Genomic DNA, 24,158 nt, shown 5'->3' on the forward strand with positions numbered 1-24,158 from the left:
ATAACATCCATTTCTCTGCCACGTATATGTGTAACCAGGTTTCTAATCACCTTCTCCAACACCGCATGTGCATAACAAAAGACTGCAGGCCAGTGAAAAGATGAATGAGGAAGATTCATTAACGGGGTGTTGCCACCTTTTTCTTCAATAAGTCCAACTGAAAATAAAAATAAACTGAATTGAAAAAGATTTTTTTCTGTTTTTTGTAATCAACTTATTAATGGAAATGCAAACTTTTGCAGTTTTTGCAAGTTTTTATATACTCCTTGACCAATTTAGATACTTTGTTTATATTTCCTTACTGAAATGGAATAAAGGTTGAAGCAAACTCATGCTTGATAAATCATTTATGGTAAATTAATTTGTTATAAAAACAAAAATTGCACTAGCTGAATGTGCATTAAATATTATTTAAAACACTTTACACTGCTTCTCATTCACCCATTTACATGCACAATCTCTCTCACACACACACACACACACACACACACACACACACACACACACACACACACACACACACACACACACGGGTAAGCTGGCCTACACTCACCAGGGGAGCAACTAAGTTGGGGACAACTGGGGGAGGATGATGACCGCCCTTCCTTCCTTCACCTCCTGTGATTTATATAGGGAGTCATTCACAGACCACAGGGTCAGTGGTTCGATCCCCGGTCCCGGCTATATGTCGAATTGTCTCTGGTCAAGACACTGAACCCCTAACAGCCCATTCCCATCCCCACCTGTGCAGTGCCATTCCAAGCCCAGTAGAATTTGGGAGAGTTACGTCAGGAAGGGCATCTGCCGTAAAAATTGTGTCAAATCAACGTGCGGAAAACGATTGGCAGTGGGGACCCTGAACTCACGGGATAAGCCGAAAGGACAAAAATAAATATAAATAAATAAACACTGTAGCTGTAGCAGTAAGGCCGTAGCTCTGAAAATCCATAAAAACTGTTACAAGATACTGCAACCTTTAAACAAACCATGAATAAATATTCATGAGGACCCACACTAAGTCAGACATGCAGACAAACATTTTCATGCAACTGAAGAAGCAGATGGCCACGTCGTCTTAATGCGTCTACATCATCATTACAGCTTTTGTGCATCAAACTCATTGCGAACCACTCCTTGCTACTGCTGCACATAATTTACTAAATGAGAAGAGTGGGAGATGGAGTCGAAACATTTTGAACAGGCGAGGGAAAAGAAAGGCAGGACAAAGAAAGAAAAGGGTTGTATTTTGGATTAAGGTGTAGATTTCGTAAAAGTGGGGATGTTTTACAATAGGCCATAAAAAGTCATCAAGTTTATTTTTCTTTTGTTAGATTTGTTCAGTATGTGTTTGTGTTTTTTTTATGAGCTCATTTGGCCACTTATGATAAACTTTTCCTCTGAGGTGCTTTCTTCTTTTGTGCATTTATGTAATGCTTTGATTTGTGAGTGTCTGTGCACCTAAATCCAATGATGTAAAGCCTCTACAGTGCCCGTGTCTGGTGTTTCTGTGTGTACGTGTAAATATTGGAGGGAATGTGTGTGCTTGGGGGACATCAAAATGTCTTTGAGGTGGAGGACTTTGCTGGAGATGAGGGCCAGATCTCGTGGGGCAACAACAACTTCAACGGCCTTGATAGAGACAGGAGTGAAGACTCTCTCAGTCTCTTTAAGCCTCTCTCTAATGCACAAATACAAGCAAGTGTTAGATGAAGACTGTAGAGGCTCTTCAAAGTGCACTTGTTATGCCAAGACTGCTGGGCCATTAATGAGGGCAAACTATTTTCGGAAGCAGTAACTTGGCTGTTTAAATATTGTGTGTTTTGTCTGTGTGCGCATGTGAGAGAGAGTGCACTTGTACACAAGTTTTTATCAAGGACTAGGCGTTTAGGAGTTTGTGTGCATGTGTCTGTGTGTGCGAAGTCTAGGTGTGAATATGCATACTACAAGGCTCTGGATGTCTTTCTCACAGCTCTTTGAAGTAACGGAAAGGGAATAATGATGATAACCACAGAGGACGGATGGGAGAGAATAAATGTGCATGGGCGAAAAGATCATTTACAGAGAGCAAGTGACTTCGAGGGGCCACCAGGCTGAGTGTATGTTTAAAAGACAGTATTTATTGATAATATGTCCCCTGTGAGAAACAGTCAAACTTGGTCTGTATCACAGTCCTGCTCTGCCCTGTGACCCCATCAGCTGCTGCTGGTAAACGGTCACTTAACACCCGCTGCATATTGACATGCGTGGGCTTGTTCACATACTTCCTGTGGGACCACTGTTTGCTTGCCTGTGCGACTTCCTCTGGCATCGCTGTGTCAACAAAACACAGAGGGACAGAAAGGCCAGAGTGTGCTCCGAGTGTGTTTGTGGGTGCGTCTGTGTGTGGTGTTTACAGGCAAAAGGGCATCAACATAAAGGGGTTTGCTGCTTTGAGAGAGAAAAAGGAAAAGTGACACAATGCGCAGGAAATGTTTAAAAGCAAACAAGTCCAAAAGAAACGTGATCACAAATGCAGGACTGACAGACCAAAGCAGAACAGAGAAGGGGCACTGTGTGAAGGTACACCAGGCTGGGTGAGGACATAGATGCTGTGTTTTTGTTTGTTTGCTTTCTCCTACCAGTTCCCGAGGCAGGAAGATGTCCTCCTGCCGCACCACCACCACAGACACAGTCTCTCCCTGCTTGGTGCTGCGCAGCATGGCCACAAGTTCCTCCTGGCTATGGCCTGTCATGTCTACTCCGTTCACCTACACACAAAAAAAGAAAAGACACTCAGAGTAGTAGATTAAAGCAAAGTGTATTATCCACTGGCAATGCTCCACTAACACGTACTGATCTAGACTAGCAGAGGATCATGCATGCTGCTGCTCCTAAGGTTTAAGGGTCAGTTCACCCAAAATGAAAAAATTGTTTCTCATAGCTATTGATATGTCAGAATTATGTTGATATGTCCGTTTAGATGTTCACATGTGAGATCTATTTTAATGGCCTAGAGGTTTAAGATGTTAATCATGTAGTTACAATTGTTCCTATTTTAAGTGGTTTGAGTCAAGGTGAGAAAAAGTGTTGCACATTAGCTCAAAAATGTCAATCACTTCCATTTTATTAAGTTTGAGGTTGAAATCTATCACCTACCTACCTAGAATTTAAGAAGATTGCTAAGATTGTTTCACTTATGGCTGTAGTTTCTGCAGTCTTAATATTAGGTGATAAAGGAATTTACAATATGTTTAGAAGTCTGTTGAATTCTAGATAAAATAAGGTGCAACTGTATGTAGATATTTGGTTGGGAACTTGCAGTTACTCAGGTTAACCAGCAGGGGTGGCACAGAGCCAGTGTCTGTGGGTAATGATAATGAGGATGATGCTCCTGTGACAACTACAGTTTTGAGTTGTTTGTTTTCTGCTCAGTGGGAGAGAAACAGGATGAGGTCTGTCTAACCTCTAGGATGCGGTCTCCCGGCTGCAGGCGGCCATCCTTGATTGCTGCACCTTTGGTCAGAATGTTCTTCACCAAGATTGGCCCTGGACTAAGAGTCGAGGAGTCCCGGGTTACCACTGTGAAGCCCAGACCCTCTGTACCTGGGGGAACAAAGCAGTCTACATTACAGTGTGCATAGGGAACATCAATGCCCCTGCAGATGAGATTTAATTAAGAATTTTTGACTTTTTAATTTCATTATAATTTGAATTTTCCCCTCTGGTCTTTCTGTCACTCCTTTCATTTCCCCTCTCTCCCGACTTTTCTCCTGTCCCACTGAACCCAGTCTGAGGTTGTACCATCGTCCTCTACATTATCTATCATTTAACTGCCCGTTTTTTGCTGGAGGTCAGTTGCCCGGCTCAGCCTCTGAGCCGCAGAGAGAAGACTTCTCTTCTAGCCAGATTAGACAGACTCTGCGTTTAATTTCACGTGTGAGCAGTCCAAACTGTGGATGTTCATGGGGGGTAGAGAGAGAGAAAAGAGAGAAGAGAGAAGAGAGAGAGAGAGAGAGAGAGAGAGAGAGAGAGAGAGAGAGAGAGAGAGAGAGAGAGAGAGAGAGAGAGAGAGAGAGAGAAAGAAAAGGAAAGGAGAAGAACTTTAGTGATATTATTTCCTTCTCTAGCCTCCCTCCCTAGGGAGTCAAAGTGATTTCCAAAAAGATTTTCTTTGTGTATGTGAGCCTGTGTTTATCTGTGTGTATACATTTATAAGTGTTTGTGTGTCTGAGGCCACATACCCCCAGAGCTGCCTCCACCTTCTCCCTTTTTCACGGCCTCACAAGCCCCAAGCCATGGGTGAAATGTGCCACGCTCCGTGTGTGTGTGTTTGTGCACAGTGAGAGCAAAGCCGCAATGGCATACTAAAGTCGGTGAGCGATGCTATCTGGTCTCAAAGCTAAGCCTCTGCCTGCCCTACATTAGCGCACCTAAACCACACTGCCTGTCAATCAAACAGAGGAAAAGCCTGTTGCCAAGGGAAAGGGTCTTAGAAATCCTATAATATCCACTGCTCTGATCTTGCATCAGGTGAAATGGATAGATGGGGGGGTGTCAAACAAAAGAAGGATGGAGGAAAAAGGAGAAGAAAATGGAAGGGATGAAAACGTGCAGGGAAGAGACTAACAATAAAAGAGCATGAATAGCGCTTCAAGCTGGAGCTGGAGAGCGTGGAACACAATTTCTTCTATCATTTCATCTGGGTATCTTCCTGCCTTTCTCTGGGTACCTGTAGAGTGTGCGTGTCTGCAGCCCAATTACAGCTATCCTTTCAATGCCCCATAACACTGCAGGTTGCTAGGATAGAGCCTATTCACACTCCTAAGAACCTATTCCTGTGCTATCAACACATCAGCACACCAGCAATGATGTGTTGTAGAGGAATAAGTGATAAGGCGGCTGGAAAAGCAGACTGATTTAGACTGGGTCAAAGTCTTAAAAAAAAAAAAACAATAACCAGACATTTGCTTGGTTATCCCAAACAGTAGAAATCGTGACACGTACAGTCACAATGGAGTTACTTTCACTGTGGACTACAATTTCTATCTGTGGTTAAGAGATTTGCATGTATTGGTGCATATGACTGATTTAAAAAATTCCATCCATGTACTGGTAGAAAATAAAACATTGTGGACTTTTTAATCCGATCCCTAAAGAAAGGCACACCTGGAAGATAAAAATGATAAACAAGCATAATTGCTCTCAAATAGAGCATTTGAACAGTCTTATTTCACTTCCACAAGTGAAAGGAGAATAAAAAGTAAGCCCTCCACATGTAGTACAAAACATAACCTTTCCCATCCAAAGACTAGATAAGATTAAAGGTGGCTCTCTTAAGTACCACAAAAAACTGAGATAAATGACAATGACAAAAAATATAAATATTTCAAAGCTGTCATTATTAATATTAAGAGGCACTTCTATGAAGATGAGGGACTAACAAGAGAAGAAAGGTAAATTCAAACAGAGATATCCACCAGGGAAAACTTTGGGGATAAGTGTCTTGCCCAATGAGACTTTGACTTGTAGACAGGGGGTCGAACTACTGACTGTAGCTCATGGACAACTGCTCCACCAACTGAGCTGCTGCCTATTACTTTTAGTTCAAGCAAAAAAAAAAAAACACTAGATACCACATTTCTAATAATGAATGCAAATAATAGTGTTTTAATTACAACATTCTTAACTGGCAAACACCCAAACTACATATTGCAGTCTTCCTGGTAATTTGCAGTACTACCTATAACTTTAACCTAAAATCACAGACAAAAAAGTTAAATCTGATAAGTTTTTTTTGGTTTTTACCTTTCTTCAGGTCAATCTTTATCCTCTTGCCTGCCTTCCTGTTGGTAATATTGGCCAGACTGTTGAGAACAGGACTCTTGCTGGGCAAGGGGCTCCTAGGTGTCGGGGAGGAGCTCGCTGTCCTGGCTGGAGGTGTGGGAGAGATTTTCTTCAAGGAGCCATGGCCAGACTGGAGCTCTACTGGCCTTGAGTTTATCGCAGATGCCTCTGGGGTCTCGACACGTGTGTCGCCTGATTGTCTTGCTTCCAGCATGGTGTCTTTCTTGGGTTCTGGTTCGGAGTCAGCTTTACTGCGGACTAGCACTGGACTCTTTGCTTTTGCAGAGTAGTCTTTGATGTCTCCAGTAAAAAGCTGTCCTATCAGGCTCTTCTCATAGCGTGGTTTGTTGGCTAAAGGAAGGACCTCCAGACGCACTGTCGAGGAACTCATAGCCTTACGAAACACTTCCTGTGACCTAGGGAAAATTTTGATGAAATGTAACCCAAAACTTCCCAAGAGGACATCTGAGTGAACCGCTGAATAGATTAACCAAATTTTCAGTCTGTGTTGTTTGTTGTACACTACAAAAACATAATGCAGTAAAAGAGACCAAAACTGCTGAGGTGAACAATGACGATTGAAAAGCAGAAATTGAGGAGTGTGAACTCGTCCTTAATAAAGCTGTACATCAATTTGGAAGAAAAGTGGAGTGATTCTTTCAGCTGATTTGGGATGTGGTGGTCCTTATCAGATTGGCGAGACTTTACAGCAAGCTCCTACTGCAGCTGTAATAGTATACTATCAGCACAACATTCACACCATACAGAAAACACAGTGGGGTGCCGTTAAATGGCCCTATTCAGTGTTGACAATGGAAAAAACATAAAAGAACAGGGACAGGAGGCTATAGGTGTGTATGCTGGAACGATGAGAAAATTAGGAACAGAAGATGAGACTTACAGAGATGCTTCTTTTCAGACCCACAAAAACACACGCTCTGCAACTTCACCCCACTCCAGCATACTTACTGTGCAAAGGTCTTGTCATGGAGTGGTGTGTCGTTGATTTGGACAATACATTCGTCCTCCTGGAAGATTTTCTCTCTCCTGGAGCGACTGTTTTCCTCAATGCTTTTTATATGAAGACCCAGGGTCCTTGCAGCACATACAGGGTAGAGAGGATTAATGGAGTTAAACACATATGATTACATATCCAAACTTTAACAAAAGTCAATATTGTCACCTGCCTTCCCCTATAAAAACTGGATAAAAGCGGATATGGTGGAAGAGAGTGTGTAGCTGTATTTGCACAATGTATGCGTGTGGGTGTATGTGCTTACCGTCCACTGAGAGAAGAGCAATAGGGCACAACATGGATCCCCAGGGGCCCCCGGTCACCTGGAAACTCCACTCTCCTTGTTATTGTGCTGTCAACAAAATACACACTAAGTCAGGGTGTGTGAGTGTTGTACAGACAAACAAAAGAAAACAACAGATATAGTAATAAAAGTCTACACACACATTTGGCCCACACACTCCTAATATTTTGGCAATATTTTGCAAGCTCAAATCCATTTGAATTTTCCTCCAGGCTACACAGATAGGGTTACAAATTAGCTTAAAGGAAGTCCTGCCAAATATCTGAACTGAAGGATGCAGTTGGCTACTTTAACCTCTACCTCCTTCTAAACCACCCAATCTAGTTTTAGGACAAAAGAAGAGAGCAAGAGATAAAAGAGAAAGACAGAGAAGGGCAGATATAAAGGATAAATAATGAGCTTCGCTAATAATCTCTGCAGAGGCGTGAATGGTGGCTTTTAACAGCCGGTAAACAAGGACAATAACAGTAAAGATAAACAAGAGTTTGTAGTGTTTGATACTGGATTGCAAAGAGAGGGGATTTGCAAGATGGGTAGAAGACTCTGTATGTTTAACGAACATCATCTTTTCCATCTTGGACTAAGCAGTAGTATGAGTAGGTTGAAACAAAGCTGTGCCATATTGTGTTGTACATCATGGTAATTTCTCCAAAGATAAAAAAAACTGTTGTATTGTGACACTGACAATTTGCATCTGCACACTGTAACATGGCCATCTCATATAAGCCAGCAGGCACAACGGAAACGAAAGATAAGCTTGCACATTAGAGCAGTCTAAGAAAGAGTTAATTATTGGGGGGGTAAAAAAAAAACACGCAAACCTTCAATTTGTTGTTGACTAGTTGTTGAAATTGTTCAGCAACAAATAAGATTTCAGGCAAACATTTGTGATTTCTAAAATGCATCAGAAATCTGAACCAGCAGAGGAAACGGTAACCCACTCATTTAATTCAGAAACGTGGGTTAGGTCTTTAGATAAAGAATAATGAAATGAATTATAACATAATAATTATCTATATAGCCTGTACATCCAGCTCTAGGTAAAAAGTACATCTGTATGCTAATGTAACTACCTTTCTTTGGCATTATTTTGTCATCTTCAGTTGCTCCAGCCACCATTACAGAAGCTTGTTGATTGGCAAAGGCGTTTCCAAGGAAACAAGAGCTGACATTACTGTCCAAACTCAAGAGAATTGCTAGTGCTGGTGTCTGACTGACAGCAGAGGAAGCACTAATCTCGATTTAGGCTTTTTTACCCCCACATTGTTCATAACAGAATTTCAAATTAATTAAATTAATTTGCCCAGCCTTAGTGTCCTATACGATTAACTGTAGCACTGCTAAGTCAATCCCTAGCTTGTTCTGTAATTATATTGGCATAGATTTGAGGAAGACAATTAAACTTAAATTGCTTTTGACTTTTGTATTGAAAAATAGTTAAGTTCATTTAAGCTTCAGTCTGTAAAAATATTGCAATGTAATGTCCATGTAATTAATGAGCAATGAGTATACCATAAAATGTGTTAGTAGGTATTGAAATTAGGCATTTCTAATACTTAACTGGAGTCATCTACAAGGACAATGCCAAGATCAAGGAAAACCAACTAATTGTTTTCATGTTTTGATTTTAAAAAGGTGGTTCCAAGACTGAGTACAAGTACAGTGCAAGTACATACACTTGAGTACTTCTAGCAGTAAACTGTGCTTCTAGTATAAGTTCTTAGACAGTAAAATCAAAATAAATCCACTGCACACTTATGTTGATGAGAGAAACTGGTAGACACTGCAGGTCCACATAGTAGTGGGGACAAACCTGAAGACTAATTAAGACTTTTGAAGACTGGACAGTCCACACTTAAACTCTGTTTCCACCAAATGTCACAGATTTCTAGTCTTTGACAGTCTGAAAGGAGCAAAAGAGTAACATCTAAAAAATCCCACAAAAAAATAAATTCTCATAGGTTCCTCTGCCAAAAAAAATACGCCAACGATTAGTATTTAATAAAGAGGAGTATTGTTTACAAAAAAAAAAAATGTAATGTGGAGGTAAAATAACTTAATGGAAAGTTCTAGTTTCTGTAGATCTCCCCTGGTTGTTGCCGATGTCATCATACATATTAAACATGTTTAAAATAATCTTGAGAAATATGAGAATAACTGTTAGCAACTGGATCTAAAGACTTTTTAGTAGAGCAGAGCTTGAAATCAGGTTTACTTTTGTTGTTCATAAAAAGATCTAGGGGCAGAAGTAAGGGCTCAGAAGATGAAGGGGCTGCAGTAGTCCTGATGGAAGATGGCAATCATTACAAAATTGATAAAAAGTCCCTCCATGTCCTCCCGAATGTGCTCCTCATTTAGATCTCTTTTAAGCAATTCTCAGCAATGTCATTGGCTTTTGTTATTCAGCGTCTCAAAAGCATGCAAGAAGGTAATAAAGAAGGATCCAAAGAGAGTAATCTCAGGTGGAGGCCAAAAACATAAATGTTTGTTATCCTCCAGAGTTATTCCACTATTCTTTAAAAGCTGAAAAGCAAAACAGATGGGGGATCTGCATCTTTTTTTAAAAAAATTCAGTTTGTCTGAGAACAAAAGCAGTGAAGTTCAAGGTTTATGTACTTCCTACACGTACACAAGCCCAAGGACTAGCTGGGATCATTAAAACACACTCCTCTGTCACTGCCACCCTGCTCTCGTTAACCTCTGCCAGGGTCACACACACATACTGTACACACATTCAATTACACACATCCTATTTTCATTGGTATTGCTACATCCATTGCATGCACACAAACAGCATCAGTCACATTCTTCTAAACTGAAGTAACATAAACTCACATGCACCACATTTACATCTGTTACAGAACAGTTACATCAAATTAAACATGTGCGCAGCCCACAAATTGAACACACACCATTTGAATTTACTTTTAGTAATGGTAAACAATTAAAACCAGGGTACACACACTCATGCATGCAGGTTCAAATGAATGGCTGTGAATGATGTCTGCGTATTCAGTGTGTGTACTAAAAACAACTGCACACACATGTTCTGTCTCTCTGTCTACTTTCCTCTCTCTCACACACAGAGCTTTAGCCCATTTACATTTATATAAAAAACAAACGGCCGCACAAACAAGGTCATCAGAGGACAACATAGCTTGTTAGCACTGCATGCTAATATGCAGAATAACTCCGCTCACCCATTTTAGCATCCCACTGACACAAACACAAACAAACACTTTCCACGGGGGGGGGGACAGATGAAAAGAGCAATGAGGAGTGAGACAGATGGATCTCCCACTGTTGGTTGACTTCCTCTACATCAACAGAGGCCTAGTGCCTAACAAACTCGCGGCCGGGACTCCCTGAAAATGTGACCTCGCTCACTCACCGTGCCTTTTTCCACCGCCAACCATCTGTTACCATGGCAAACTATCTGTGAGAGCAGTGTCTCCATTGTATCACAATGCTGTCAAGACACCACTGTACTGTAAAACACTGAAAAATCACCATCTGTTACTCTAGCCAAGTTTTTTTCCTTAGCACGTGTGATTCTGTGTGGATTTATTTTTAAAAGAACAACTCCATAATGGGCAAAATCAGCTGGCCACACATGATTTCGCTAAACTAGCTTTACTCTTGTCATAGGCTCACTGGACAAGACCGGTGATGGGTTGTGACGGAAGAAGTTATGTCCTTGCCATTACTGAATGAGTGACATGCTGGTGGAATGAAGAAAACTCTCATCTTGGTCTGTAAGTGTCATGCCGAAAAACAAAGTTGGAGATTGCCATGGTGAGATGTCTGTGTATGCCCATGTACCATACACACATTCACCTGTACTCACACACGCGCACACACCCACACGAAAAGCAATTCTAGCTTTAGCTGATCAGGTGGTAGTGCTGATTAAACTTAAAGAACAAACTGATTGCAGAACACAAATATGTTTTACTTTTACTAGGGATGTAGAGGTATGTTGACAAAAAAACTTCACTGTATCAGCTTCCCTATTGCCAATGTTTTCGAATTTCTCGGTTTTATACATCCATAATTGACATTTGTTCTGAGATGTGAAGGGCAATTTACATTCCTTTCCGACATTTTATCAACTAAATCAATCGTTTCAGTCCCAGCCAATAAATAGCAGTTGTGATCATCTTCCTTGGGAGTTCGTTTTAGCTTCAAATACTGTATAGGTGTATTATATCTATTGTTTTCAAAATGACCAAGGCCATTTGGTCATAAAACTACCTTACTGTCTTTAAGGTCTATTCATAAACTAACTGGTCCAGTTGCTGTTTCCCTCAAGGTGCTGAAATATCACATTCACAAGAATAGGATGGACGGACAGACAAACAAAAAACATAATGTCTCAGGGCCATAGCTGTGGCCGGTATCCTTAAAAATATTCAGTGACAGTTTTCTTAAAAAACAAATATACAATTCATTGAATTTAGGATAAACTAGAATAATCGGAGTACAAACACAGCTATTGTACAGGTCAATTATTTTTTAAATTAAACTACCTACTTAGTTCATATCAGGGTAACCATTAACTAACAAAAGCTAAAGTTTATTAAGAAAAAATTTACTTTTTCAGTTTCCACATTTACTCACTGTGGAAACTGAAACTAATGTCTGGTGATAATACTTTCTTTAAATGTGCCACATGTAGAATGACAGTGACCTACACTCATTAACTCACGACTGCACTATTGAATGATGGGCTTGTTTACAAGACTCTAATCTTGTTTTTGTTTTTTTTTGTTTTTTTATTTTAAACTACTTCTAGTGTCACACTACAGGACTGAAAGGGGTAGGAGGTCTCCTTCCAAACTCACCTCTGTTTAAGCCCATACAGAGAAGACAGACTATCCCACACATAACTACATAAAGGGACATATACCACGAAGCTGTTTATTCCAGTCACAAAATGAGGCTGTCAAACAAAGACTGGAGCATTAATCCCAGTCTCCATCACAGCAACGTACCAGGCTATGAGCTGTGCGCTGCCACAAGAATGTCATTACACACTTACGTGAAGTTGACCTGGATCATCTTGCCAAGGGGGTCTTCTGTGCTGAGTCGGTCCAAAGAGTCTTTCAGTACATGCTTGTTTTCCTGTTAAAAAAAAAAAAAGAAAAATGATTCAGTCAACATTAATGTAACAGCTACAGTAACAAATTAACAGTTTCCTACCTTTACACACACTAAACAAACTGTAAGCCCGCTGCCAATTAAAACAATTCAACGCCACCATCAATCACCTTTGCAGACAGAAGAGAGTAGCACCACTGGACACTTCGCCTCCTACCACGCACCAATGTCCTTCCTTCACTCTATGTATTCTGTCTACCTCTCCATCCCCCTCCCTTCATCCTTGCCCTGTGGCAGGCGAGGCTCTATTTTTAAGTTGGCAAAATCAACAACCACAGGGCAAATGTATAAAACCGAAGAGGGACAGAATGCGGGAAGAGGAGACGTCAAACTGCTGCAAGACGCTCAAACACATGCTTAAGGGGTTGGGAGGGAGAAATTGCCCCAAATTGCTAAAGACAATTAGGTCCTTCTGCCTTGTCACTTTCATTGTGTCACCAGTACTAATGGCTACACAACTCACACACCCACCTTGCTCCTAAGCAACCCCACCACCACTACCACACCCAACTCTCTAGTGGATCGTCTGTCACATAAAATGTGTGCCTTATAGCACAAACAAGCCCCCCACGCATATATTTCCTGCAAATTTTATCTCCACATATCGATTCTGCAGAGCTGCAAACGAAAATACGGTGAATTTATGAATAAAGACACACATATGTTGTCTTCACAGATAGTGACCCACTTATCTGGGGAGCATGAGATTACCCCACAATAGACCGTATGGGTGTGAGGGGGCAGAAAGACGAGCTGGAGGCTTCATTGTTGCTGTGCATCCTCCCGCAACAACATTAGCTAACACACACACACACACACACACACACACACACACACACACACACACACACACACACACTACAGGCTTCTCTTTCTACAGTAAATACACATATGCTCATCACACAGTAGGGTACTGGTACAATCACAGCCTTTGGAAGCACATCTAAAATACACTTGCAGTTGTTGTACATCCATGTACCGTGAAGCTGAACTACTACACACGGTACAGTAACATGAAAAGCTTTGTACAGCTGCCTCATGACAGTAGAGTGCGTGTATTTTGTTTTGTGAGGATGTGCACACATACACACAAGCCTGCCTTTCTGCAGTGCTTTAAAATTAAGGCATTACGCCATAATGCCCAGTGTGAATGTAATCCCTGATTGAGAGCACTCCTGTTTATGTTGACATAAAAACAGCAGCTCTCTGCTATGGAAAACCTGCTGGGCTCAGCCAATCAGCTGGCTCCACTCACTGGTCTCAACACACTAAGATATATTTGTGTCATCCCAGTCCCTACATGTCTGTCGGATTGTTGTTCGTATCCGTAACAATGAAAACTTAACCTTAGCAAGATCACATGTAGTACCTTAATACCAGTTTGATACTGACCAAAATGCGCCTGTCGAACTGAAAAATGACAAGTACTGAAAGCTTGGATGAAATGCCTGATTATGTGCTTAAAATCCTGAAAAGAGTGTTGTTGTGGTAAAAGAACTAAAACTCGGGTGCTATGTGCTTACACATCAACCTGCACCTCAACCAACAATAACTTCTTTCAGCAGCTACACATCTGCTGACACTTTAAAATGCTTCTATCACTTACACTTTAAGTGACAATTTCAACACTGTTCAGGGCTTACTCTTTGGGCTTACACTTTAACTCCTCTCAGCACTTCCCTCCCAACTGAATACATCATAAAGAAGGCAAAAATCCCAAAAATCTAATTTTGTTTATGTTTCAAATGCAGTTGCAGCGGAAGTCAAGGCTTCTCAGAAATCAGAGTTCGTAGTTGTTTTATGTAATTTATTTCCTCAGTGAGTAATCTAAATGTGTCAGGCTTTGTGGTCCCACAATAAACGCTCAAATAATTTGAGAAACCCGTCTAAAAACCTATCTAAGCGAAACTAACCGGCTGTCCCGCTCTGTTTTGGGTTCAGTCTGAAGTAATGTGTGAGTGACAAGGCAGTGGACAGGCATATGAGAGATGAGGTGTTTTGTGTGTGTTATAGTGCATTTGTGTGTGTGGTTGTTGTCAGATGGATGAGTAATGAGGTGTGTTTCTTTTGTGTATTTCATCTGTGTTGTCATCTGCTCCACATTAGATGGTGAAATATAGTATGTGTGTGTGTGTGTGTGTGTGTGTGTGTGTGTGTGTGTGTGTGTGTGTGTGTGTGTGTGTGTGTGTGTGTGTGTATATATATATATGTGTGTGTGTGTGTGTATATATATATATATACACACACACACACACACACACACACACACACACACACACACATTGCAGGATTAAAGCTTCAGTGTATTGGCCAGTGCTCCCAGATCCCCACATTCTCCATCACATCAACTTGCTGCTATGCTTGCACACTTTCACCTCTTGGAAAATACAGTTTTAGGTAAACAAATGCACTGTAATCCTCAAGGGATGAGTACACAGGTACACACATGTAGCTGCTAGCATGAGATTCAAACTGTGCAGACAGACAGGGAAAAAAGCAGAATTTAGTCTAGCTAGATATGGTGTCGATATTGTGATCTTCACATCACGGCTAAGGGAAACATCAACACCGGACAGAGTATAAGATATTAAAGTGTGACTTTCTGCTGTGGTTACACATATTGCATCATTGCACCTCGAGGTACCAAAAATCAGCTAAAAATGTGGGAGGCAGGATAGGGGGAGCAGGAGAGAAAGAGTGTATGAGGAAATTTAATGATGGTTAAGAAACAGACTGATGAAGCTGAGGTGAGGGGAGCAACAGAAAAAGAATTGATCAGCTACTAATGTTAGTGGGTAAAATTAAAAGTTGTATTTATTAGCTTCCAAAATGGCAGGAAGCCTACATCAATTAAAGGGCCGACTGAATGTTTAGCACTGCTCAGCTTTTTGCCAGTTTCATTAGCTCTTCTCACAAAGAAAGAAAAGAAGAGAAACAGACTACGTGTTAATGGAAATTAAGGAGAAGTTTGGCCTTCACCAAAACAGGCAGGAAAATCAATTTGAGGGGCAGGGCACATATTTATCACTGTATCAGCCTTAATTACATTTTAAAATTTATCTAGCACTCAATACCTTCTCCAAGACAAGGGACAGCAGAATGTGTATGTCTGTGTGTGTGTGTGTGTACATGTTGCTTGAGTGTGTGTTTGTAGTGTGTGGAGATAAGGAGGGGCTGGAGGAAGAGAAGTACAGTGGATGAGTAAGGATGAAGCCATAGCATATTGATCTACGGAAGTCCATCAAGCACAGGACTCAATATGCTCAAGAGCTGTGACAGCCTTCTCTCCTTTTTCTGTCTCTCTCACCCCAACCCCCCACACACACACAAAATGCCATGAATATTCTTTGATTTACTGTGTTTGCTGGTGCAAAAAGAATGAATTATAAACTGGGGAGCCACAAACAGACTTTTCACTTTATGGATTTCGGTAGTAGTAAACAAAAATATTATCACTAACAGATCACCGATTTTTATCTTGCCGGAGTTAAAAGTTTTTGTTGTGTTCCTCAAAAACACTTTTGCAGTTCATTGCAGTTCCTTGCATCTTGACAGATCAGCCAGACAACAAAGTGTTCTGATATAATCAGTGTTATGTGGATAAGAAGTCTAGTGAGTTGCCAGTGAAGCTGCTTACTGTATATGCACTTATTCAGAATCAATCCAAATGACAGCTTTTTAAATACATGAACAAAAACTGTTCAAATGTTAAGATAGTCCATGATCAGTAACTTTTGCACATCACTAATGCATAACTGAACATGTGTATTTTTGGGTTTAAGCACTGTGGTAATAGATCCCCATATGCACACTGAGCTTTTTATTCAATCTATTGCATAATGAAGCAGAAATAACTTTAAAATATTGTCAATAGACAATAACATACTATAGCAACATCTACCAGTGAACTTCAAGCAATGTCTGGGCTTAAGATGGCTGCAGATGCCTGAACCAGGGTTTTGTCTGTCAGACAGCTGAGAGAAGGGGATTCTTGTAAACAGCTCTAAGTATATTTTAAATCATCTATAATGAGCTTGTTCACTCTTGCCCAGTCATGCTGTATGATGGATCCAAAGCTTGACTTGTTACGAAAACGAAATATGGGCTTTGTCATTTTGTTTACTCGCTGCTCGCTGATGACTGGGCTCTGCTTAGTCATTGCTGTTGCGAAAACAGCGGGAGTAAACAACAGGAGTCTCTCTACCTGAGGTTCCACACACACACACACACACACACACACACACACACACACACACACACACACACACACACACACAGAGCAGTGTGACCTCACACAGCCTCTGTTCTATTCATACACACAAAACAAGCAGAGGAAGCAAACTTAGCAAACCTCCTTCATAACAGCCTTTTTGGTAAAGAAGTAGTGCATTTGAAAAGCCGACCCTTTCAAAGTGCAGCCTGGGGCATGGAGCTGGACCACAGAAGAATATTCACTGGGTTTCACTCTTTGTCTTCAGTGAAGAAATGCCACACAGAAAATGGAAATGTGTTTGTGTCTCTGTTATTTATTTACTTTCTTTAAAATTTTTCCTATATTGTTTTTTTGTCCTTTGCTTTGGATAAAACAGTTTGCTTCTCTTGAACAGCTGGTTTAAACTGAAGCGACTGGAGAATGTTGAAAAACATCTTTCAAATAAAAAAATAAATGGCATTAAAATTGACAATATACATTTGAGCTTTTTCCCAACACCAGTTGTAATGTCACTGTGGCATCATACTCACCACTTCAGGAGACCCATTGATATGGTTACTTGGAGGGGGTTTGGCTGTGTTCTCATGGGGTGGGGCCAAAGCAGAGTCACTACTGCTCCTCACCAATAGAGGTGTATCTAGATTGAGAAAGATAAAGTTAGATACAGAGGGGGAGTGGGGTGCATGTCACTCATTTGTTCTTTTGCATCATTACGCTCTTTTCTGTTATCAACAACTCGTATTTAATGTCACACCCTAAACTTGAAAATCATCACAGAAGAGTGGAGAAGGTGAGACATAAAGGAGTTTTCCTTCATATTCTGGCATATTTTACACTAAGACGGTGGCCTGTTGTAATGAGCATCAAAGAAGCTGAGAGAATGAATGAACCCCCAGGGTTTTCTGCAAAAGGATATACCACCAAACTACTGAAAAATGTTAAATCAATAATCTTTGTTGCCACCTAAAACTATTTAAATATTGTAAAGGAAAGTTATGGAATGGGAAAGCCTTGATTGAGCACACTACATTAACTCTGAAGGTGAAAACTCTACAGAAAAGGAAAAAAAAAAGAAGCATCAACAAAGAATAAAATAAACATTACTTCATAAGAGGAAAAACACACCTTTTTATAGGACAATTTAGTTTAGGATGACTCACAAACCCAGGGAGTGGACTACCATCCACCTCTTAATTCCAACAATATGCCCAAATCCCAACACACATTGTACACTTTCCAGCATGACCAGCTGTTGCCTCCCCACCCTTAAACACATAGACACACATTAACCACAACCCTTCGACTGCAGCTCAAATGAGCTGGGAAAGGCAGAGGTAACATACCTAGATCTAGATCCACAACCAAACAATTTATAAGAATCTAATTTGGACCTTTGTGCTGACTCCTGCTTTTATTATCCACCCCAAAGGGAGCAGGATGGTATTTGTGGATGTAAAAACCCATACTGGGGCGTGTTTAAACTTAACAGAGGAGAAAATAAAGACAGGGGAGAGAAAAAGGGGAGAGAGTGAGATAAACACAATGAGAAAAGGAGAGCTACGAGATAGTGACAGACACAAAAAGGCAAGGCAAACAAAATTCTCTGCTTTCCTGTAATCAATCTCTCTTTGGAGGGTCAGTGACAGGGTCCTGGTCTAACGTGGTCAGAATAGAGTGAGCAGAGGAGGAGAACAAGTAGGAAAGAAGGAACTAGCAGGGATCTCGGTGTAATACTTGGTGATCGCAGACTGATAAAGAAACCCATTTTAGACGCACACATAAACATGTTTTCTGCCTCAGAGACACAAAATCACATGGTTGGTCATCGGTTTTCAGGTTTGTTTAATTATTTTAATAATCATAAATAACAATCGCACTTTTCCACTGTCTGTGTTTAACACCATCTTCCTATCTGTTAATGTTAAGAGACACAATGCTGACGCAATCACTTGCGAGGGTATTCAAATCTTTCTCTTAATTAAGTCTCAGGTTTGCACCTATTTTTCACTCTAGCTTTTGAATCTTGTTTCCTTATTGAGAAAATAGTGTGTGGTCTCCTTTCTATTCTATTTAAAAATGCCAACTTTATGCAGAAATATTTATCAAAAACTACACAGAAAACATAATATGCAGTAATGACATGTGCTTTGATTTAACAGAGAAACAGGTATATTCTCAGAACTAGCATCACAAGGAATAAAAAAAATAAATCAAAGCCGCAGCATGTCACTGGCTTCTGCTTTTTCTGTCTGATTATCTATTAATCTTGTTTGCATCCAAACTAGGTCAAACACTGCGGATACTTTTCAACAATGTTAAATTGGTCTTCTGTTAAGATGGGAATTGTAGAGGTGCTATATTAATGGAAACCAACGCACAATTTTTTCTTTTTGGCATTTTCCAGACTGCCATGTGGTATATTTTACAAGTTAAGAAGAAGAGTATGTGTAGAAATCAATAAACCATAAAGAACCTGAATTTAAAATAAAACAAGCACCAAACAGCAAGTATATACCAATTTTTTTTTTAAATGTAACAAAGTACACACTTGCCAATTTTTGTTTTTTCTTACACCCTAAAGGACAGCTGTCAGAAACTGTAAGGTTATTACAAAAGTGGCCAGAAGTGAGTTTCAAAATTAGCTCTACATTACTTTCACACCACACACATATACACACTTACACTACATCACAATGTCAATGAGGCAACTTTGTGAAGTGATCAAGGCCACTCCATGGTCACAGTCAGGGTCCATTACCCACTGGTCAACCCCATAAATCCTCTTCCATTAATCCAAGAGTCAAATCCGCCTCCATCAATCCTCCCACCACTTAGAGCCTCAGGAGCCCAGCACAGCCATGTGAAGGAACCTAAGGGTCAGCACATTTGACCAATGACCTCTCATGACCACTAGAGGGTTTAACTACATCAGTGAGGGTCAGGGTTATTGATCAGACAGACAGTTGATCTATGTCTCTCAGGTTAGCCACCTATTGGACACTCATAAACAAGATTGTGTCACACCAATTACTAATGAAGGAGTGGCTGACCTAGTTAAAATGAAAATTTGCATAGGCTATACTGTACCTTGACAGTGTACACACTGCTAAGTTATTTACAAAACCCATACATTGTTTCTGATGCTTAAATGATACGTTTGCTCATTTTCTAAATTATTTATGTTTAGAACAATTTTATAAAGAGAATAAAACCCAAAGGGCATTGTCTCCACTATTTCTTGGCAGCAGGGTTATGTTATTTGACTGTGCTATAGACCTTTGATGATGTCATCAATTCAAAACAAATCAGCCGGACACACAGCTGCAATTAATAACATGTTTCTTAAGACCTTGGTTGTGAAGAAGTTACAAAGAAATTCTCCCAAATCGCGGTTAACTTATTAGATTGGTCACACATGTGCAGTTGCAATTGCTTGCTTCATACAGCTGTAATAAATTATGAGGATCATACCACAGAGTGCAACAGTGTGCTGATGTGTTTTTAATTGGTTTTGGACAACACAGGTCACAAAGTATAGACAAACAAGCCAAAACTCAGTCATGATTAGAGGAGAGTCACTGTTGGTTTTATTGTCTGCATGGACATTGTTAAAAATACAATTAATTTAGAAAATTACTAATAAAGTTATTTCAGAGTTAAATACTACACATCATTGAAGAAATCATTTAATTTAAATGATACATTTTAGAATCTAAAAGCAATCTGACTAATTCTTTCTGATCTAAAAAAAAGCCTTTGAATTTTATCAAATGATGAAAACCAAATGAAGTTATGACGAGATGTTTAGACATGACCAGTGGCATCTATAGCATCATTTATGCCCTCTGTGTGCAAATCAAGCAGAGCTTTCAGTTAATTTTTCAGTATTATAAGGTTTCCTGACTTTAGGAGGCAGCCTTCTGCTAGAAGGGTAGAGAAGAGTAGGAATCAGAACAACTAGGGATGTATTTTAGGTTTTGTAATATAACAGTGCAGCCACAACATCAAGGTACCCTGCAACTTTAAATAGAACCCATCCACCAAACTCATCTCAGCAACCATTTCAATGACCCGAAAATAAATGATAACATATTCAAACACACCCAAGTAATGTTCTTCTGTTACTTTTCATTTAGCAGTTGTGTAATTGGAGAGGCCTGAAGAAGCCTTGTGAACTTTGCCAGATCAGTGTTTAACTGCCTCTGAATCTCCATCTGTGCCCCTCTGCCTAACTAGGCTGCTTATGCAATTTTGCAAACAGAGAGGTTTATTTTAAGAATTTCCTGTCATTTTTAGTTCTGTGAAAGTTCTATAAAGCTGCAACATTAGTTCACTGCCAGGGCGGGATGAAAACAAGCATGCATCATGTTTCTGTCTGTGAGTGACTGTGTGTATGTGTGAGAATGTGTGTGACTGTGTGTGACTGTGTGTGTGTACTGGATGTGGGTCTGGGTATACATATTAATCAGTTTGTTTGCCCATAAATTGCATGTCCGAGCATTCCTTTTGGTTTGTAAAGTAAATGAACGTTTACCATGGACAGGGCTTTGCTTCACAGTGTATTTATATTTGCGGGTGTCTGTGTTTTCTTGCTGCAAGCCAAGGTATTCTTGTTTCTCTGGTAATCGATAGAGCAGCCCAGCTCAGGCTGCTCATGGGATGATGTGATAAGGACTCTCTTCCTAAAACTGTGTGTGCTTGTGCTCTTATGTGTGTAACAGCAGATCAATACAGGTCTAATCATCCCACTGGGGCAGCGTGAAGTCCAATCACCCTGTTCAAACAAGCGGACGAACTTGGCACCACCACTTTGATGCCTGACTGATTACTGAATTACTTCTTGTCCTGTCCGCTGCCATTCAGTGTGATTATATGTAAACTATAAAAAGATTATTGTGAACAATCAGATTAATGTTATAGTGCAATTAAAGAAATTAAATGGTCATTAGAGAAGAAAACTGGGTTAAAGTAAATTGGGTTAAAATGGTTAAATTATTAGCTTAGTATAAAGAAAAAGGTAATTGTTAAATGATCATTAAAGATAAAAATTGTAATATGTAAAAAAGGGCTGGGTGATATTTAAAAAGTTTAATAATAGTATCACAATTTTTTTCATATTAGGCTATATTGATAATTATCACATTATATTTCAAGTCATTATTCTTTACTTTAATAAAAGAAGTTTGTATCTGATGCTGTTGTTTGTGTTTGAGTAGCCTAAACAAATTCCATTCGTGTTTCCACCCTTTGCTGGGCCAGGTTTCTGACACAACTTACAAATCACAAATGTTTGATTCATATCTTTCTGCTGCTCAACCGTTTTCAAACAAAAGTGAATGTTTTTTTTTTTTCCAGAATTAATCCTTCCTTAGACATTTCGAGTGTGCAAGCTTGGCCTTCCAACATTCGTGATATGTTTGTAGGTTGGTGGGAGATGCCCACCATACATAGCATATACATGCAAATAGTTTGTACTGTATAATAAAATCAAAACAAAATTTTTCCCCTGATATACAATTACTATTACACAATAAACAATAGACGATAACCCCTCTATACAGCTCCATGACGAACTTCTAAATTCCTGCACTTAAAATTCTTTGAAACCTGTAAACTAAATGATTGTCTGTCTCCAAAAATTACATACAGCAGTACATATATACTTAATACTTACAGCACAGTTGAGAGTTAACACACTCCCATTAGACCATCAGAGCAGTAGATGAGAGCTTTGGGTGTGTTTGGTTGTTTAACTTGCATTAAAGGGTTCTTTTGTCATATTGTGTGTGTGTCTGAATGACAAAAGCAGCGTAAATGCATCAGTCTGCTTCTATATGTGGGGCATTACAGGGTCACATCATAACCAAATTAGTCAGGGTTAACAGGGATGCAAACCAGTTATGGGAGTGGGGGCAGGAAGAGGCTCCACTGGGTTAAAGATAGGTTTGAATGGGTGGGGGGGACTGGAATTAGTCCATTCATGCTTGACTGGACCCTGGCCATGCTAACAGGCTACAGTGCTAATCTAGTTAGAGAGCAAGATGGGAGGGTGGGAATACAGGAGGTATCTGAAGGGGGTGGAGGGTGATGGGTCATGGTCTGGGGGCGGATGTCGTGAGCTGGATGGCAGGTGGTAGAAGCTGAATAGTAAAGTAGGTAAAAAAAAAAAAAAAAAGACTGGCTTGAGACGACAGGGCACAAATAATGGTGCACAGGGCAAGAGCGAATCAAAAGAGAGAGATGGCAAAGGGCAGCTGTATGGGGGCGTCTAACTGGTTCTGCAGCAGATGGAGAGAAGAAAATTAAAGGGCTGCCACAGTGCCCAAGTGATTAGTTATACACTTGTTATCCAGGCACATTTCATTTCCTGTCTTTTCCGTTACCTTTCACATGATCACTTGTCATTGAAAAAAAATATGCAAGGCAATGCAATGAAAATATGGACATGCAGAAACAAAAATCATCTATACTAAAAAAGGAAAAAAGTATCTATAGCCTGAGCAGACTGTATTCCCTAGAGGCTTCCTTAGGCTTCTGATTGACTTGTCTTCTGATGTTTTCCTCTGGAGATGTACCATGAACCATTAACTTGTTCACTCCATTTTCTAGCTGTAAAAAAAACATTTCTTTTTTTTATGTAAAAGCCATATTTTAATCAGCTGCACATTTGTCAAGCTGTCATTCTCACTTATGCTTTCTTACACAGTTACTCTGCAGGAATTCAGTGCAAGAAGACAAACATATTTATTACTGAAAGCTTTATTTAAAAAAACATAGTAATTTTAAGGATAGGGGAATATTTCTTACATCTATTCAGTCACTGTGGCATGATTCCAAACACACTTGTTTAAAAAAACTGCTTAACTTTGCAGTTGTAAGCTTTTTTGCTTCTGCACTTAGCTAATGTTGCTCTTATTCAGAGCAACAGCTCAATACAAAAGATATAAATGCAAAACATAAAAGGCATAAAGGCAAACATAAAACAGGAAGAGATGGACTTTAAAGAAAAAGGAAGTGTAAGAAGGTTGAGAAAACTAGTAGATGAGAGAAGCACACAGCAGGATGAATGCTCTCCCTCTCCTGACATCATTCTGAAATTATCCTAAACCTTTACTGAATTAGACATTACTCTTTTCTTTCCCTCCTGCCTGCTTGTTGTTGAGTCTTATTGCACCGGTATAGCTAAGCTGTCTCACCATCAGAAAAAGGCCGATTGTCTGTACAGCACTACATCGTGTATAAACATACAAATACATGGCGTAGTGTAACTTGTTGGGTAGTACCTCAAAACTGGTGAAATGTATAAATAGGAAGCTCAGAATCAGCGTGTGTGGTTATAAAGTTTGTGTGTATAAGCCACAAGTATTAATTTTTCATTATATTTAGTATTTCCGAAGCAGAATTGGTGCATATCCATCACCTTAATGATGCACAGAAGGACGCATTTTGTCAGTATGAAGAACAGAGACAAGATGATGACTAAATGAAGGAGTAACATGGCTCTAATTAATTCATATTCATCCTTTGCAGGCTACAAGAGCCTTCCTCTACAAAATATAAGAAATATTAAAATTGTGGCAAGACAGAAGCGACACATGTTTGTACTGTAGCTGACCCGTTCTCAGACATTTAAATGGTGCAAC

At 39.9% G+C, this 24,158-nt stretch overlaps 1 protein-coding gene across 3 annotated transcripts in view; it reads right to left on the bottom strand.

Moving 5' to 3' along the window:
- Window positions 1-24,158, bottom strand: part of pard3ba (par-3 family cell polarity regulator beta a) — a 135,108-nt gene that overhangs the window by 84,913 nt on the left and 26,037 nt on the right. For all 3 annotated transcript variants that reach the window (XM_067493569.1, XM_067493570.1, XM_067493568.1), the window contains exons 4-10: window positions 17,046-17,152; window positions 12,184-12,266; window positions 7,104-7,190; window positions 6,793-6,918; window positions 5,785-6,239; window positions 3,443-3,582; window positions 2,619-2,747 (exon numbers count right to left, since the gene is read on the bottom strand). In XM_067493569.1, the coding sequence (XP_067349670.1) occupies window positions 2,619-2,747; window positions 3,443-3,582; window positions 5,785-6,239; window positions 6,793-6,918; window positions 7,104-7,190; window positions 12,184-12,266; window positions 17,046-17,152 (1,127 nt within the window). The remainder of the gene's footprint in view (window positions 1-2,618; window positions 2,748-3,442; window positions 3,583-5,784; window positions 6,240-6,792; window positions 6,919-7,103; window positions 7,191-12,183; window positions 12,267-17,045; window positions 17,153-24,158) is intronic.

This window comes from Channa argus, chromosome 23 (assembly GCF_033026475.1).
Source record: "Channa argus isolate prfri chromosome 23, Channa argus male v1.0, whole genome shotgun sequence".
NCBI lineage: Eukaryota > Metazoa > Chordata > Actinopteri > Anabantiformes > Channidae > Channa > Channa argus.